This window comes from Pipistrellus hanaki, assembly GCF_964339955.1.
Source record: "Pipistrellus hanaki genome assembly, chromosome: 6".
NCBI lineage: Eukaryota > Metazoa > Chordata > Mammalia > Chiroptera > Vespertilionidae > Pipistrellus > Pipistrellus hanaki.
In genome coordinates this window covers 61,872,430-61,890,873 of record NC_140508.1, presented here as the reverse complement: position 1 = coordinate 61,890,873, position 18,444 = coordinate 61,872,430, and the positions used below count along the sequence as shown (strand labels likewise).

Sequence of the window (18,444 nt, the reverse complement as noted above, 5' to 3'; positions counted from 1 at the left end):
CAAAAATGACAGCTTTAAAAACCAAAATAGCAGCCAATCACGAGGGAAGGTATGCTGCCTCTGATTCCACCCCAGGTCCCAAACCCGGGACTGAAATATCCTCTTTGGCACACACAACTCCGTGTCAGGCAGCAGCTTCTTACAGCGTGAAAACGCGAGGCGGGAGGCCACTGAGTAAGACAACAAAACCCCCATGAAACAGAGCAGGGAATCCACACACAGAATGAAGCTCAAAAGAACCTGTGAGAGCCACCAAACTGGGTCAGGTTGTGAGACAGAAATCAAGGACCAGAGGAGGCGGGATGGAGGTGTGTCCCGAAGAATGGTGGGGTTGGGTCACGTAGAAAGAAGGAAGAGCTGCAAGATAAAAGCAATGGAAAGGGAATGGGTATTGCACAGGAGGGAGATGGGCCGACAATAAGAACTGTCTCAGCCTAAACCGGTTTGGCTCAGTGGATAGAGCTTCGGCTTGGGGACTAAGGGGTCCCGGGTTTGATTCTGGTCAAGGGCATGTACATGGGTTGCAGGCACATCCCCAGGAGGCAGCTGAGTTGATGTTTCTCTCTCATCGATATTTCTAACTATCTATCCCTCTCCCTTCCTCTCTGTGAAAAATCAATAAATATATTTTTTAAAAAAAACTGTCTTAGAGGTAAGCCATGGGAAGTATATATTCTTGGTATGGAAGTTTTTCTCAAGCTATGAGCCCTCTCATGAAGTGTGCAGCTCAGTAATTAACAGCATGGGCTGTTGAGCCAAAGATGCATGCGCTCAAACCCCATGTTATTCTCAGTTTCTTTCTCTGGAAACGAGTGAGGAAAATGGCACTCTCCTTATAGTAATGTGGTGAGAATTATTCAGAATCAATTCATCTATCACAGTGCCTGGTGAGTAGCGAGCTCTCAAAAGATGTAGAAATTATTATTTTCATTCAACATTAATTTAATAAACACCTATCCATTTTATTCCTCTTCATTACCCCTTTTTGAGGAGCTTCTGATTTTTTCTACTAGGTGGGCACATGAACAATGAGCTATAGTGTAGGCAACCAAGGTTTGTTCAATATCTACCTAACCTCAGCTGAGCAAAGTACTCGCTGCTAGCTGGGAACATAAAGGCAACGAGACATGTTAGAAAAATGACAAGAAACACACAAGTAACAGATGAATTGATAAACAAAATGTGGTCTATACATGCAATGGGATATTATTCAGCGTTAAAAGGGAAGGAAATTCTGACACATGCTACAACATGGAGGAACTCTAAGACATTGTGCTAAGTGAAACAAGTCAGTCACAGAAGGACAAATACTGTACGATTCCACTTACATGAGGGACCTAGAGAAGTTAAATTCAGAGACAGAGAGTATAATGGTGGCTGCCAGGGGCTGTGGGAAGGAGGGAATGCGGAGTTAGTGTTTAAGGGGTACAGAGTTTCCGTTTGGGGGAGAAACAAGTTCTGCGGGTGGGTGGAGGCAATGGTTGCACAACGCTGGGAATGAATGTGCTTAATGCCACAGAACGGTTCACTTAAAAATGGTTCGAATGGTAAATTTTGTTTTGCATTTTTTAGCACAATACAAACAAGGAAAAATTTGTATGTAGATCAAGGCAATTATAGTTCCCTGCCAGCAGGTGGCAATGTAAAGGGTAACGGACAGATGAAGGGACTGAAGGATGTTTTCAAAATAAGGAATCCGGCCACTTATTTGTCATGTGTTGTACATATTCCCCCCTCTTTCGTTTGTTTAATTCCTTTTGGTCTTGTTTATAACATTTATTTTGATAAAAAAGTTTTAAAGATTTAATGTAAACATATTTAACACTATTTCTCTGTGTGGTTTTTGGGTTTTATTATCTGACTGGAGAAGGTTTCCACGTGTTATTTTTGATTTGGCAGATTTGTTTCCCACATTTTAAAGAAATTTACTCCTGTTTGTTTTAAAAAAAAAATCAGTGCATTTTCATTCATTCACCACAAAGCACCTTTTGAACACCCCTCCTCCCTACCAAGCCTTGAGATACAGTAATGAATTAGACACCGTCCCTGTTCTCAAGAAGTTTAATGGCCTAGGTCTAGGAGAAAGGGTCGGACATGCAATCAAGTTCTCGTGAGCTCTCCAAAAAATACCGTGGGAGCACACAGAGGGGTCTGTGTAAAATTACAGAAGTGAAGAAAAGTATTTCTTTTCTGTTTCATTTCCTAGAGAAATGTATGCTAACCTTTGTAAGCTACCTCCATTTTAATCTGAAGACACCAAAAGGGGCTTTATCTCCAGCATCTCAATGAGCATCACTACAGCTACATGAGGCACATTATTACCCACATGTTGAAGATAAGGCTGCTTGTCTGAGGTCACATGGGAGCCTAAAAGGGGTGGAGTGTGTTGGATCTCAAAGCCGTGCCCTTTGCAGAAGGAACTCTAAGGCTCTTACAGATGAGGGAAAGGAGAGGGGGGGGGAGGGGGGATCACACCATTCTCTCTTCCACTAGTTTCAAAAGGAAAAATCAAACAAGCCCACCTCTTTTCTAACTCAGGCAGATTAATCTGCATATAATGACTGATGAATTAGTTAACTCTTTGCCCAGTTGCCTTAGCAACTGGTTTCTTTTAGAAATTTGGCTTAGTTACAGAGCTTAAAGCAACAGTATTCCTGATAACCGAATGTTAAATTGCACGTGAAATGAAACAAATTTTATCACAGGGGAGAACTAGGCACTTTCCTCAGGTTGGAGTGGCTCTTCCTAAAACGTGCAGGGCTGCTGACAAAACACAGGGACACAGAGCCCGATATCGGTCTACCTTTGCCATGACATGGTTTGTTCATGTTTGTCATTAAGTAGGAACCACTTGCTGGGTTTAAGTTACAGACAAATTAAAGATTGACATTCAATGGGGCATCTCTGATTGCAGGCAAATCCCACGCCATATTACATGTATTAGAGCCAGGAGAGCCAGAGAGGAAGAAGGGACATGCAGCTGAAACTGGTTTAGCTCAGTGGATAGAGCGTCGGCCTGTGGACTGAAACCTAAAATTTAAAAAACAAAAACGGCTACATCACAAAAACAAACAAAAGACTGTGGAAATGCTCTAGGTTAGGGGAAACTAAAGAGACCAGACCTTAGACTGGATCCTGTACTGCAGGGGTGGGGGTGGGTGAACTGGGGGGGAATGCTAAAAATAAGTAATTGCGTCAATTAATAAAATTGGAAAACAGATGGTAAATTAATATATTTATTATATCAATGCTAAATTCACTGAAGCTGCTAACTATACCTTGGTTATGTAAGAGAATACCCCTAGTCTTTGTTAAGAATATATTTTTATTGATTTCAGAAAGGAAGGGAGAGGGAGAGAGAGATAGAAACATCAGCGAGGAGAGAGAATCATTGATTGGCTGACTCCTGCAGCCCCCTATGGGGGATCGAGCCCCCAACATGGACATGTGTCCTTGACCAGAATCGAACCCGGGACCCTTCAGTCCACAGGTTCTATCCACTGAGCAAAACTGATCAGGGTAGAATGCCCCTATTGTTAAGTACATGTGGAGATGTTCTGACATGTGAGGTTAAGCTTCAAGTAGGCTGAGGAACAATACAGAGAGCATTTCACTCGTGTAACGCTATTTATGATCAGAGATTCTTGTCTGTGAATAGAGAGAGGGCCTGAGGGTAGCCGGGAAACTGCCAGGATGGGGAAGGGAAGGTTTTCACTTTCATTTTTGGTCCTCCTGAATTCTCTGAAATTTTTTACAATGAATTTGTATTCATTTTAGTTAGAGAGAACAATGAACAAGTAGCATTTAAATGATGTCCATTGAGTCCAGTCTCCTCCTCCTCCTCCTCCTCCTCTTCCTCCTCCTTCTTCTTCTTCTTCTGAATTTTATTGATTTTTTACAGAGAGGAAGGGATAGGGATAGAGAGCTAGAAACATCGATGAGAGAGAAACATCAATCAGTTGCCTTCTGTACATCCCCTACTGGGGATGTGCCCAAAACCAAGGTACATGCCCTTGACCGGAATCGAACCTGGGACCCTTCAGTCCGCAGACCGATGCTCTATCCACTAAGCCAAACTGCTTTGGGCCAGCCCTCTTCTTAGTACCACTCCTTTGGACCTGATTCAGTGTCTGCTGATACTCACCGGGGCCCAGCATCTTCTCCTTTTCCCCTTCAGTTCCGCCTCCTCCTTCTCTGGAATGCTTTCCTCTGCCATCTCAGCACACCTGCACTCGTCCAGTGACTCCTGCCTGGAGGGGCTGCTGGCCTCCCAGGTGCTGGCCTCATCTAAGTCCCCCTGCTTTCTGCTTCCCTCCCCATCGCTGTGGTTCTGTGTGAATCCGGGTCTCTCCACCAGAATGGAACCCTCCAAAGGCTACTTCCTACCATGCTTGTCAGGCCAGTGTTCACTGAGTGTTACTGAGACCAGTGTTTACAGACTCTGCCGGCGGCCTCCACGTAAGGACAAAGTCCGTGCCGGGAGGTGGGCAGGGTCCTGGGCCAGCCCTGGCATCAGCGTTCTCCATGCTGACCAGGAGGCTCAGTATAGGGTTGTGTGCAGTCTGCCTCTGTGCTGTGCCCGTTAGCGCCAAGGTGAATAGAAAACTCCCAGCACGTAGCTACTCCACTTTTATTCATGCTTTATGCTCTGTTCTGTGTACTATATCCTAAAGTACAATATGATTCTATAATATTAAAAACCCAAAGCAATGTATGTATAGACATAGAATTTCCATGAGCACTATTATTGTTCTTTTGAAACCTATACTCCTTAAGGGCAAAAAATTTATCTCTGCTTATCAATTTTCCTAGGATAGAATTACTTTTTTTTTTTTTTTTAAATTGAGAACAACGGGAAATGTTTTAAACTTTATTAACATATGTCTAACATATACATTCCTGTTTAACCAAATAAAGTGTTTTTTAAATTTATTTAAAAATATTTTATTGATTTCAGAAAGGAAGAGAGAGATATAGAAATATCAATGATGAGAATCATTGATTGGCTGCCTGCCTCCTACACACCCCTGACTGGGAATCGAACCTTGACTTTTGGTTCGTAGGTCAACACTTAACCACTAAGCAATGCCGACCGGGCCCAGAGAAAGTGTTTTTAAAGTACCTTATCTTTCCCTGACTTTTAGGATCTTACAAAAACCAAACAAAAAGATCCTCAAAACTCTACATTCTCTCGTGTTTTCTTTCATAATAGACTAAAATATTCACTTGCAGGCTTTTTAAAAAAGAGATTGCAGTATGGGAAGATTCAGATGTAAGCAAAATTATAGAGAACAATGTAACGAACCCATGGACCCTTCACCCAGCGCAGCTCATTCTGTCTCATTTTGTCTCATCCATTCCCCACCCACTGCCTCCTCCTCTGTTCTCCAGAGCGTAGTGCAGACATCACACCCCCCACACACCTTTCAGTGTATCTGAAAAACAGAGGCTCTTTTAAAGTAATACAATTGCGATGCCATTATTGCACCTGAAATAACTGACAATAATTGCTTAGCATCATCACCTAGGCAGTCAGTGTGTGAGAAGGCTCTTGACAGCGGGCTCTGAATGGGGGCCCGGTTTTAATCCGAGGCCTCTCACTACTTTCAAGTCCCAGAGGCCTCCAGGACCTCTGCATGTCGATCCTCTCACTCATCCCAAGCTGGGAATGACTCTACCAGATACCGATGAGGAACTGGCGATAGGAAGAATGTGGCTCCTGATGTCCTCGGATTGGGTGTGTTGGAACAGAAATTAAAAACACATCTTAGACTTAAAAAAACACACCACAACCACCAAACTTCAGAGCAGGAGACTGACAGAATCTTTACCGATCCCTTGTTGACTTGATGCCAGGAATTGGTCTTTTCTTTGTCATCACCCCCTTCCCTTTAAAAGCCGAGTGTAGAATACAGTAGACTAAAAAGAAAACTTGGATTACTTTCAGTCTAGTTAATCTTGTTTTTCTTATGCGTTCACATGGCCAAGCCCTGGCTGAGTTTACACAGAGCTTGCTGCGCCCGAGGCATTTAGGCCAGGGGGCCCCTGAGCTCCGGTGATGGTGGTTTTAACCTGATCCAGTCTGTGGGAGGCGATCCTTTCCTGTAAAGGAAGGGTTATTGTTCATCCCTAACTCCCCAACTCTATCAGGAAACCACTGATCCTCAGGAAAGACCATTCACCTGCACTAAGAGCTGTCTGAGAGGCGGAGGCCACTCTCACACCTTAATCCGCGCATGGTGAGCCAGGAAGCTCTAAGGTCCCCCCAAAACAAGAGCAGAAACGACAAAATCAGCACTCCTGCAAACCTCCCCGCAACATGGCACAGTAAAGAACACTCCCTAACACACCAGTTACCGAGAAATAAGAACCACTTCCTCACCTCTGAATCCTCCTTCAGTTCCCCACCTTCTCACCTGCCTGGTCGTTACACTTCGTTTGTGTGGGTTTTATCACCGAGCTCCCCGCGTGTTAATGGAGTGCGGGTGACGGGTGGGGGTTGTCCCCAGGAGTCAAGCACTCACTCTGATGGGCTGTGGTGTCTGTTAAGGATTCCCTGCTCCATCCCAAGGGACCTGAGAAGCCACACAGCATTGTCAGAAGCAGGGCGGTGACTCGGCGAGTTTTGGTTTCAAAAGAATTCTGTTATGTGGAGAACTGGTTCCAGGCAGGACAAAGCTGGAAGTGGGTGGCAGTTAGGAGGCATCGAGTCTTCTTGGGGACAGAGACGATGGGAATAGTTTTGCAGAATAGACTCAAGAAGGGTGCATAGCATGTCCAGGAATGTACAGAATCACATGGACCCACAAGTCCTGGGCGTGGGTTTTCTTTAACACAGAAAAACATTCCCAGAATAGAACAACAACAAGAACACACACCAGAGAGGAAACAGGACCCTGGCGCTGCTTGAGCTCCTACTGCAGAACGCTGCGGTGTGCTGCCAGGCCCCATGGTGCCCCCTCCCCCACACATACCCCTGGCATGGCATTCATCAGAAGGACAGGCACCTTTAACTTCCCTCTGAACCTAGGGAATAGAGGGAATTGCCCAGAAATCACCATTCACACCTAGGAGCTTAGTAAGTGCATGTTTTCCAGTACAGGAGCCGGGTGGCAGTCACCTCCAGGTTTCCAGCGCTCACTCTGTCCCTGGCGCACAGTTAGGCAATTACAAGAAGCCAGCTTTGCAGTCAGCCCAGCTTTCCTTGGCGGTGGCACCCCCTGGTGGCTGGTTTGAGGAATAAACCCAATCCAAGCACAGCAGGATTTCCATGTTCTAACTTCTGTTTTGTCAGTGATTACTTCCGATTTCTTTTAAGCCAGATTCTGCCAGGTGGCGTGAAGGATACAGAGATGAATCAGAATGGACATGACCTTCATCCATAATAATAAAAGCATAATATGCAAATTGACCCAATGGCCGAACAGTGGACCAACTGTTGGATGAAGCTGCTGCCTCAGGCCGGACAAGGCAGCTGGGGCTGCAAAGGCCTACTCTTGCATGAATTTTGTGCACCAGGCCTCTAGTAGAATATATAATATGACAATAGATTTAAGCTAAACTTATAAATATCTGCAATATAAGATAAAAAGCTGTTATCTAATTTTATAAGCATATTCCATGTAGATAGATGGATGGATATATATACACACACTCTAGAAAAACTTTATAGTCTTGCTATGTGCAATAGAAACCTAGTATCCTTTCAAGCAAAATTGTGAAATGTAGTGTTATTTGGATGGTGCATCATTAATGAACTACAGAATCAGAGATAGATGTGAACAGATTCTTCTGGTTCTGTTGATACTACATCCCCATATAAGGTCCTCTGAAGAGTTTATATGCATATAAACATTATATGTATGTACTAGAGGACCGGTGCATGAAATTCACGCACTTGGGGAGGTGGACGGAGGGGAGGTCGGTTCCTTCAGCCCAGCCGGCACCTTCTTGCAGTCCTAGAGCCCTTGGGGGATGTCTGACTGATGGCTTAGGCCTGTTCCCTATGGGGAGGGGGCCTAAGCTGTCAGTTGGTCATCCTTAGTCCAAGTGACAATTGAAAGGCTCCTGCCACCGATGTTGCACTCGCCAGCCGTGAGTGAGCCTGGCTTCTGGCTGAGCAGTGTTCCCCTTGTGGGAGTGCATTGACCACCGGGGGCAGCTCCTGCGCTGAGTGTCTGCCCTCTGGTGGTCGGTGCACATCATAACGATTAGTCTTTCTGCCATTTGGTCAATTTGCATATTAGCCTTTTATTATATAGGATAGCATCAACTGTGATGTCATAAAATAGAAATTATCTCCATATATAAAAGCCTAAGTGACCATCTGACTGTCTGACCGGTAATTATGACACACTGACCACCAGGAGGCAGAAACTCAACGCAGAGCTGCTGAGCTGTGGTGACTTGGCAGCTGTGGTTCTCAGATGATGCACTGGAACCAGAGAGGAGAGAGCCCGATTCTAAGATGTGTCACCTGAGAACCACCCTCTTGCAACCTGGGACCCCTTGGGGGATGTTGGAAAGCCAGTTCAGCCCGATCTCCACAGGCCAGGCCGAGGGACCCCATCAGTGCACAAATCCACGCACCAGGCCTCTAGTATATATTTGTGATAATAAGGTTTTCAACACCCAACATAGTGTCTGGCACATTATACATTATTTTTTTTTTTAAATTTAAATTCTTTGTTTAAAGTATTACATGAGTCTCCCTTTTCCCCCATTGACCTCTCCCCACCCCCCAGCAGAGGCCCTCATCCCCCCTACTGTCTGTGTTTATTGGTTATGCTCATATGCATGTATATAAGTCCTTTGGCTGGTCTCTTACCCCCTAACCCTCTGCCTTCCCTAATATGTTGGACAGTCTGTTTGATGCTTCTATTTTTGTTCATCAGTTTATGTTGTTCATTATATTCCACAAATGAGTGCAATCATGTGATATTTATCTTTCTCTGACTGGCTTATTTCACTTAGCATAATGCTCTCTAGTTCCATCCATGCTGCTGCAAATGGTAAGAATTCCTTCTTTTTTACAGCAGCGTAGTATTCCATTGTGTAGATGAACCACTGTTTTCTGATCCACACACCTGCTGATGGGCACTTAGGCTGTTTCCAAATCTTAGCTATTGTTAATTGTGCTGCTATGAACATAGGGGTGCATATATTCTTTCTGATTGGTGGTTAGGGGTGATCAGGCCAGGAGAGGAGGGCATTTGGGGGTGATTAGGCTGGTGGTGGTGGTGGGCAGTTGGGGTCAAGCAGGCTGGCGGAGGTGGGAGTGGGGGCAAACAATCAGCTGGGTCAACAAGAGGCTTAAAACCACCCAGCTTCCGACAGAGAGGCGTGCTTTCTGCCCGTCCGCTCAGGGAAAACGTGTCATTCCTCTGGGTTAGTTATTGATGATGAGATGGTCAACAGAACCAGGAATCTGCGATCCCACAAACATCACACCTGAAGGTCACTGCCAGGATTTTAGAAATATGGTTCAAACATCCTGTTTGCTGGCAAACACCCAATTACGAACACAAAGACCAAACAAATGGCAAATAAAAAATTCGACGCAGAGGTCTTTCCCCCTCAGTGGTTCTGACATTTCTCGATGATACTTTAACGACCAAGTGGTCCCTCTATGCCAGTGGTCGGCAAACTCATTAGCCAACAGAGCCAAATATCAACAGTACAACGATTGAAATTTCTTTTGAGAGCCAGATTTTTTAAACTTAAACTTCTTCTAACGGTACTTCTGCAAAATAGACTCGCCCCGGGCCGAAGTATTTTGTGGAAGAGCCACACTCAAGAGGTCAAAGAGCCGCATGTGGCTCGCGAGCCGCGGTTTGCCGACCACGGACCTATGCCAACGTGTTCCAACTCTGAGAGCTTCAAGCGATGCCTCTGATGCCTCCCAGGAGAGGAACCGGTCCTTCATCCCTGGGCTAAGGTAACAGTCTGCCTTCGAAATGCACGTGTCTGCAGCTTGCAATATCAATTGTCATTCTGCATCCTGAAATTGCCGCCTAAGACAGGAACCTGGGAATATTTTCACTTCCTCACATTGCTAAGGAACAAAATATCTATGGTTTTGTCTGTTTCACCCTTGTGAGGAAAAACAACAAAAACACGAAAGGATCAATAAAGATGAATGCTGGAAATGAAGCTCAAATAATTTTAGAAAATATTAAATAAATGTTTCTAAAAAAAAAAAAAGCAACTTTGAGGTTTTGGCGCAAGAACAAACACCGGTTAGGAACAATTTCAAGCGCCCACTTGAGCTGTCCAGCTCAGAACTGTTATGCGACGCCAGAGCATCTTCCACTGGCCCCTGGGCCCTGCTCTGCACCCCTGGAGCCCATCAACCCTAGCTCCCCCTCACCCCATCGCGTCATCAGTGCTGCAGCCAAGCCCAGATGGGAGCGGTTTCTTCTGAGAAAACACCATTAGACCACAGCAGGGAAGAGGATCTGAATATTGAATAAACATTCTCCATTAGGCACGGCCAAGTCTTCAGACTAACGGTGGCCCTGCATGCTTTTTAGTTGTACGCAGCACTCATCAATAGTTGATGCTCAGTGTGTTGTTCCATTAAAATGTAATTCTACAATAAAGTATTAGTTAAAGTGATTTCCGAGGTGAGGATTTATGGGACTGCCCCTTACTGGTACGGGAAGGGAAAGAAAGACGTTAAACAGCCAGTTTGTCCCGTGGCATTTTACTGGTTCTTTTCAGCACACTGCATTTCTTTTTCTTTAAAATTTATAATTTCAGAGAGAGGGAGTAGGAGAGGGAGAAAGAGAGATTTGCTGTTTTACTTATTTATGCATTCATTGGTTGCTTATTTTTTGTGCCCTGATCTGCAATGGAACCCGAAATCTTGGTGTATCCGGACAGTGTTTCAAGAACTGAGTTACCTGGCCAGGGCCACACTGAATTTCTTTGTGCAATGAAAACTATAGTCACACACACACACACACACACACACACACACACACACACAGAGAGAAGGATACCTATAATCCACAGGAAGGTTGCATAAGTAAATTAGGGCACATTTTTAAAAATTATTTTTTATTATTGTTTGAAGCATTACAAATAGTAGTACATATGCCTCCTTTTTTCCAATTAGAGCACATTTGGATTTTGAACGAATGGGCTTTCCCCAGACGCAGAATTTTGACGGAGAAAGTACCGAGTGAGCCTCCTTTTGTTTGCTTTAAGTGGAACCTTAGAGCAAGGGATTAAAAAATAAACTTATTTTTTTTACAGAATTTTTAGGGTCACAGTAAAATTGAACAGGAAGTACAGAGATTTCCCATCTACTCAGGCCCCATTTCCATGCACTCCTACTATCAACTTCCCCAACCCGAGTGGTGCATTTGTTACCATCGACGACCCTACGTCGGCACATCACCGTCACCCAGAGTTTACAGCTTACATCCCGGTCACTCCCGGCGCCGTACGTTCTGTGGGTCTGGACAACTGTGTGAAGACATGCATCTGCCATTGAGGTATAATACAGAGTGGTTTCACGGTCCCCCAGATTCCCGGGGCTTTGCCTGTTCATTCTAAGAGAATTTTTAAATTTTATTAAAAAAATATTTTTATTGATTTTTTACAGAGAGGAAAGGAGAGGGATAGAAAGTTAGAAACATCGATGAGAGAGAAACATCGATCAGCTGCCTCCTGCACACTCCCCACTGGGGATGTGTCTGAAACCAAGGTACATGCCCTTGACTGGAATTAAACCTGGAACCTTTCAGTCCGCAGGCTGACGCTCTATCCACTGAGCCAAACCTCTATCCACTGAGCCAAACCGGGCAAAAGAATTTTAAAACAATAGGGGACAGTTTTCACCTGATTCCAAAACACAATCAGAGTCAGTTGCTTTAGCTGATAGAGTCTAGTTCTCCTCTCTACTGCAGTTAAAGAGTTTGCTTCAGTTTGGAACAGGATTAGTTTTTTTTTTTGGATTGTGTGGCCTCATGTTACCACTTAGTTATAATTCGGAGTATTGGTATCATATTGAGAACTGGTTTTTCGGAATATAGGACTCAGAGATCATATCAATTTACTGAGTGGTTTCCATGTGCTAATCTCTATGTTAAGTAAATTTATATCCATTATTTTATTCATTTTATTGTATCCTTTCAGTAAGCATGAGGCTCTGGGGTTATGATGATGGACTCTCTGGTACATGGGCCAATGCTCCACCACTGAGCCAGGGTACAGTGGCCAGGGTACAGTTTGTTCTTGTATTTTTATTTATTAACTAGTGGCTTGTTGCAGGAAGATTCCTGCAATAGGGCTTCCTGCTGCCGTCACTGCCTGCCTGTCGCTGCCCCGCCTGCTTCCCTCCCTTGTCCCCCAGCCTGCTTGCTTCCCTTCCTTCTCTCCCTCCCCACCCCCTTCCTTGCTTCTCCGAAGTTTCGCTCCCTCCTGCAGCACTTAGCTTCTGTCTTCAGTCTTCGCTCTGGCCTGCATATACAAATTAACCACCATCTTGTTTGGATTAATTTGCATAATCACTCTGATTTGCTTGTGGGTGTAACGAAGGTGCGGTCAATTTGCATGTTTCTCTTTTATTAGGTAGATTTATTATTTTCCCTAAGAACAGTTGTAAACTTACTTTTGTCTCACCTTGTACACTAATAGCCCAGTATAGAAGAAAAGCAATAACTGTTCCAAACAGATTTCTTCTTTTTCAAAACATGTACTGATGGCGGAGAAGTACCAAGCACTCAAATAAACAACAGGAAACAACCGAATAAAGCAAAAAACACAAACCCATTGGCATTTTAAATTTGAATGATCTGTAAAAGGATAATATCAAATGAACAGTGAGGTGGCACAGGATGGCCTTCCCCCAATTGGAAAGTGGTGAACGGAATTGACATCAAAAGACGTGGAAGAGCCGAAACTGGTTTGGCTCAGCGGATAGAGAGTAAGCCTGCGAACTGAAAGGTCCCGGGTTCGATTCCGGTCAAGAGCATGTACCTTGGTTGTGAGCACATTCCCAGTAGGGGATGTGCAAGAGGCGGCTGATTGATGATTCTCTCTCATTGATGTTTCTAACTCTCTATCCCTCTCTGTAAAAAAATCAATAAGATATATTTTTTAAAAAAGATGTGGAAGAAAAATCAATGGCATCTACCATGAGCTCAGTGGCAGAAAATTCACTTAAAGATTGATGCATGTAGCTTTACTTACAATCTGTGTTTGGATAAATATTTTGATCTCACACCCAGCCTTGTCAACAGTGCTTTTAATTGGCGCGGACCCAGGACTGCTGCTGTCCCTGGAGCTCAGCACACACGGCCTGAAGCAATGTCTGTGTGTGGGGCTTCTCACATTGCAGACGAATCACGAGAATTTTCGCTTCATGTCACACAGGGTGACTTGTGTGGTACTTTACAAAGTACCATACTTTAAAAAGTTATTAGCTTGCAAGAACATGTAATAAATAACTTCAAAATGCAATGGGTATTTAACCAACTTATCTGGCCACAGGTAAAGCTAGCAAATGAAACTGCTGGTTCGCAATGTGTGAAGATAGATCAGAATAAGACTCGGCCTGCTGGGCTGCATCAGTCACGTAGATTGTGGTTCAGTAGCTTGAGTCAATGCTTACGAATGAGTAGGTTTCAGATGAAAATGGGCATTTCCGTCTTATTTTGGAAATTCAGAAGACCTGACAACACTGGGCCTGCATGCTCTCTCACAAGGCAACAGTGGGATGAAGCACTGTCCCTTTTAGAACAGAGCATGCCGTCTCTTCTACGAGTTCTAGACCAAACTGGGTCAAGAGAGGCATCACCGGAAACCAATGCCACTAGACCTCAATCTTGGACTTAAAAGTCCTCAGAACTGGGAGAAAAGAAATGTCTTGTGTAAGTCACTCAGACTATGGCATTTTGTTACGGCAGCTGAGGCTGACCAACACACAACTCAAGCTCCAGATGTGAGAGCTGTCAGAGAATTCCGCCCCATGCTCTCCCCTCCACATGCACTGGCCTGCCATTTCGCCAAGCGTATTCCCTCCCCATTCCTACGGCACCACTCTGGTTCCGACTGCACGATCCCTTCTGAGCTGGCTGCCTCTCTAACTGGAACTTGCATCTTATCTCCACTCGAGTGGACTTTAGCAGCCGCCGCATGCCTGTAAGGATGCTCTGTGTGCAAGTTAGAATGAGACAGCACTACTCTCTCCATGAAGCCCTCACTGCCACCGTGGTTCAGACTCTTGTTTTCTTAGCACTTTGTTTCCTGTATAGGAAACAAAGCGAGCGTCATGAGGATGGACCCATGGAGGAGTCCCAGCACATGAAAGGACCCCGAAGCCATACAGACGGTAACACAGTGCTATACGAGAGGTGTGAATAGAATCAACATGGCTACCAGGGAATTAAACATATATTCCTACTGGAGGGCGCTAGGCAGGTCTCCTGGAGGAGACATCAAATGGAAGATGGGACTAGCCTAAGACTAATAGGCATGGAGCAAGGAGGGACCTTGAAGCAAGCCTGTCCTTGAACCTATGAGTTGTGTGTCCCCCAGTGCACATTTTTAGATAAATGAGTGAACGGGATCAGTGAGCAAGATGGCACCAGAAGCAAGCACTTAAGGTCTATAAATCAGGCTTCTGATGCAGAGATTTGCAGCTAGACCTGTTCTAAATCCTAACAACCACCAAGAACCTTTCTGTGTTTAATTTTAAATAAGCACAAAAGCTAATAAATAATAAATAAGCACAAAAGCCAATAAAAAATGTCCACCTGATATAACCGTGTGTGATTTATGATGATGTCATGGGGTGGAAGATACAACTCCCACCCAAAGTGTGAGCCGTTTGATTCATTGTCATTTCAGCTATGATGTCGATATATAAGCTATATTGGGCTAATAGATGTCTTTAAAAAGGAGAGTCTTTCAACATGTGTTATAAGAAGTTGGCTTTTTGGAACTCACTGGTCCATTCTTTTTTTTTTTTTTTAAATATATTTTATTGATTTTTTACAGAGAGGAAGGGAGAGAGATAGAGAGCTAGAAACATCAACGAGAGAGAAACATCGACCAGCTGCCTCCTGCACACCCCCTACCGGGGATGTGCCTGCAACCAAGGTACATGCCCTTGACTGGAATCGAACCCGGGACCTTTCAGTCCACAGACCGACACTCTACCACTGAGCCAAACCGGTTTCGGCCATTCTTTTTTTTAAATTTAATTTTATTGATTTTTAGAGAGGGGGGGAGGGAAGAAGGGGGAGACAGAGAGGGAGAGAGGAGCCACGATTTGTTGTTCCACTCATTTATGCATTCATTGGTTGCTTCTTGTATGTGCCCTGACGAGGATTGAACCCACAACCTTGGCATATCAGGACGATGCTCTAACCAACTGAGCTTCCCAACAGGCCCACGGGTCCATTCTTTAGATCCTATGCCCCAGATTGCTTTCACAGAATTATATATACACTAGAGGCCCGATGCACCAAAATTGTGCAAGAATAGACCTTCCTTCCCCCGGCTGCTGGCACCGACTTCCCTCCGACACCCCCCCTGGGCTTTGCTCTGGCCGCAGCTGGCAGGCGCCTGGGACCTGGGCTGCTTCACTCCGGCCCTGGCTTCGTCCGGAATGACCCTGGAAGGACGTTCAGTCTAATTAGCATCTTACCCTTTTAAAAAATATATATGGTATCTTCTGCTTCACATGTCCTTCTTCTTTTTTTGAAACATCTGCTCACTGCACAATCACATTGAAACAACATTATGTCACCACAACTCCAGGCCTTCTTTAGTTTATTCTCTCATTTCTTGAGGCCACAATCCTCTCCTATGTGAGTCATTTTAATCTGATGCATTTAAAAAAATGTGGCTGGAATAACTGTCAATTAATTTCTTTCCAGAAAAAATATGTGGGCAGGGATATCTGAAAATCTAGTTTACCCTCACACACAAACAGGGATTCAATGAGGCATGAGATGCTAGGAAGATAATTCTGTATTTCCAGACCTCTGGGAACACTGCTCTGTCACTTTCTAGTCAGCACTGCCGATGAGAGCTCTGCTTCCATCGGATCTGCTCCCCTTTTCAGGCAGCCTGCTTGTTTAATTTTGTCCCCCGCCTCCAAATTAATTTTATCTTAGAATTCAGGTATTCCATCAGGATACAGCAGCTGGGTTTGCTTTGTTTTAATCATAATATCTTGCTGTGGGAGAGACTTTTCAAACTGAAGACTTGTTTTCTAGATCTTAAATAAAAGCCACCTTTACTTATAAGCAGGGATCTTACTCCAATCATGGAATAAGTCTTTCCCTGTCACGGCAGAGTACAGAACTGAATAATTCTACTTCTTCACATCTATCTCACAAAATTCGGGCCCAAGGCCCACATCTTATTTTTTATCTTTATTTATTTATTTTGCATTAACATTTAAAAGGCAACAAGTAGCACCAGGAATTCATGATTTTTTTTTTTCTTCCACTCTCCAGTGGAGCGCGTGTACATGTTTTTCGGTTTAACTAGTGGAGGGACTGTTAATGCTTGCTACTTAGAAGCTCTAAGAATACACTAGCAGACCACAGAGGAGTTTAATACTTTAAGACGCTGGTGATTTTGTGCCCACTTTCTCGCAGGCAGTGAGCTCGGCGAGCAGCTGGGGGAGTTGCGGGGGGGGGCGGGGGGTTGTGGGGGGGGGGGGGGCGGGCTTTCCACGGTCGCTGTCAGCTCCTGCGGGGAGCAAACATCCCGGAGCGCCAGGGCTGAACTCAGGCAGACAGGAGTGCCACCCCGGCAGCCGCAGCTCAAGTTATTTCTCCAAAGGGAACCAGCCACACCTAACCCAGGACTGGGCTATTCTTCTTGGACCGGAATAAGGGCGTTGCGGGGAAGCTAAACGGGCTCACAGTAACCCCCTCTTTGTGTGTTCTCACAGTGCAGCCTGATCACACCGGTGCAGGAAAGGAGATGCTCCAGCCAGCCTCCCCTGCGGATCAGAGTGTGGCGACGGGTCAGTCCAGGGGAGACAATTCCCGGAGGCGCCCATTCATTCCTAATGAGGGAGCAACGCGCCCGCGCCGCGCGGTGCAGAGAAGAAAGCGACCCAAGTCCACATTGTCAGGGCAGGAATCGTTCCCGCAGGACCGACACACGGATCTGTATCCCGCGTCATCGCCCCCCGGGGCGGGGATGCCGCCCCCGCGAGAGCCCCGTCCCCCCTTCTCCCCCTCTCCCCCCCAGCCCCATCCCGCGCCCCCGCCCCGAGCTCCGGCGCCGCCGGCACCTACCCAGCAGCAGCAGCCGGTGCGTCTGCTGCAGGTCCCGCTTCTGCTCGCGGAGCATGCGGTCGATGCTCCTGCTGACTTTCCTCGCCTCCCGCTCGGCTTCGCGCTCCTCGGCGCGCTGCGGGTCCGGGCGCCGCCGCCACTCCTTCTTCGGGGCGGCCTTGGGGAGCGCGCACCCCGGGCCCCCGCCGGCGCCCCGAGGGGGCGGGGTCCGGGCCGGGGCCGGGACCGATGCTGGGGCCGGGACCGATGCTGGGGCTGGGGCTGGGGCCGGGGCCGGGCCGGGCGGGCCGGCCTCCGGGCTCCCGAAGAGCAGCGGCCGCAGGCTGTAGCACAGACCCATATAGGCGCGGCGGGCGCGGGGCGGCGGCGCGGGGCTCAGGCCGGGCCCTCGGCTGCACCCGGGTGCTGGGCGCGGGCGCGGAGGTCCCGGGCCGGGGACCCCAGCCCCTCACTGCCCGGGAGGGCCATCGTGCATCGTCCGCCGGGCGGGCGCAGGGGTGGCCGCCGCCCGGGCTGCGGGTCACCTGACAGCGCCCGCGCCGGCCGCCGACGGCGGTCCCCGGGCCCGGCCCCCCTTACCGTAAACACCGCTGCCCCGCGGCCAGAGAGCCGGTCCCGTTACCGTAATCACCGCAGCGCCGGCGGGCCGCGCCACTGTAAATACCGCTGACGGGGCATCTCCATCCTCCTCCCCACGCCCCCGCCCCGGGGCCGGCCCCCCAGGCCGAGTCCAGCGCCGCGCGGGCCCGCGGCCCCGCAAACACCGCCCCCCGCGCGGCGCGCAGCTGCGGACAGCGCCGCAGGGGCGGTGGCGGGGCTGCGGCCACCGGGGCTGCCGGGCGGCGCTTAGGAAAGCCGGCGTGGGTTGGATCTCGGGACGGTAGTGAGTGAGAACCGAGAGGCATGGGAAGGGTCGGACACCAGCTTCCAGAACTTGGCATTCCTGCACGTACCCCCGCAGCGGTCTCTGCGCCGGCCGCTCCCTACACCAGCTTTTGTCACAGGCGCACGTGGCCCAGCGGGTTTGATCCCTGCCTGGTAGACCTTTGATCTCGACCATGTTCTCCAAATCATTGTCAACAGTTACCATACTTAACAAAAGAACTGAAAGTGAGCACCCGTGATCATCATGTATTGTTTTTGTTTGCTGAAGCAGGAATATGAAGCTGCA

General features: G+C 46.9%; 1 protein-coding gene across 1 annotated transcript in view; it reads right to left on the bottom strand.

Moving 5' to 3' along the window:
* The window catches only part of GNAL (G protein subunit alpha L), an 84,555-nt gene extending 66,573 nt beyond the window's left edge, over window positions 1-17,982 (bottom strand). Inside the window, exon 1 of the mRNA XM_084887690.1 lies at window positions 17,274-17,982. Coding sequence (XP_084743816.1) covers window positions 17,274-17,613 — 340 coding nt within the window. The 5' untranslated portion in view covers window positions 17,614-17,982. The remainder of the gene's footprint in view (window positions 1-17,273) is intronic.
* Window positions 17,983-18,444: the final 462 nt, after the last annotated feature.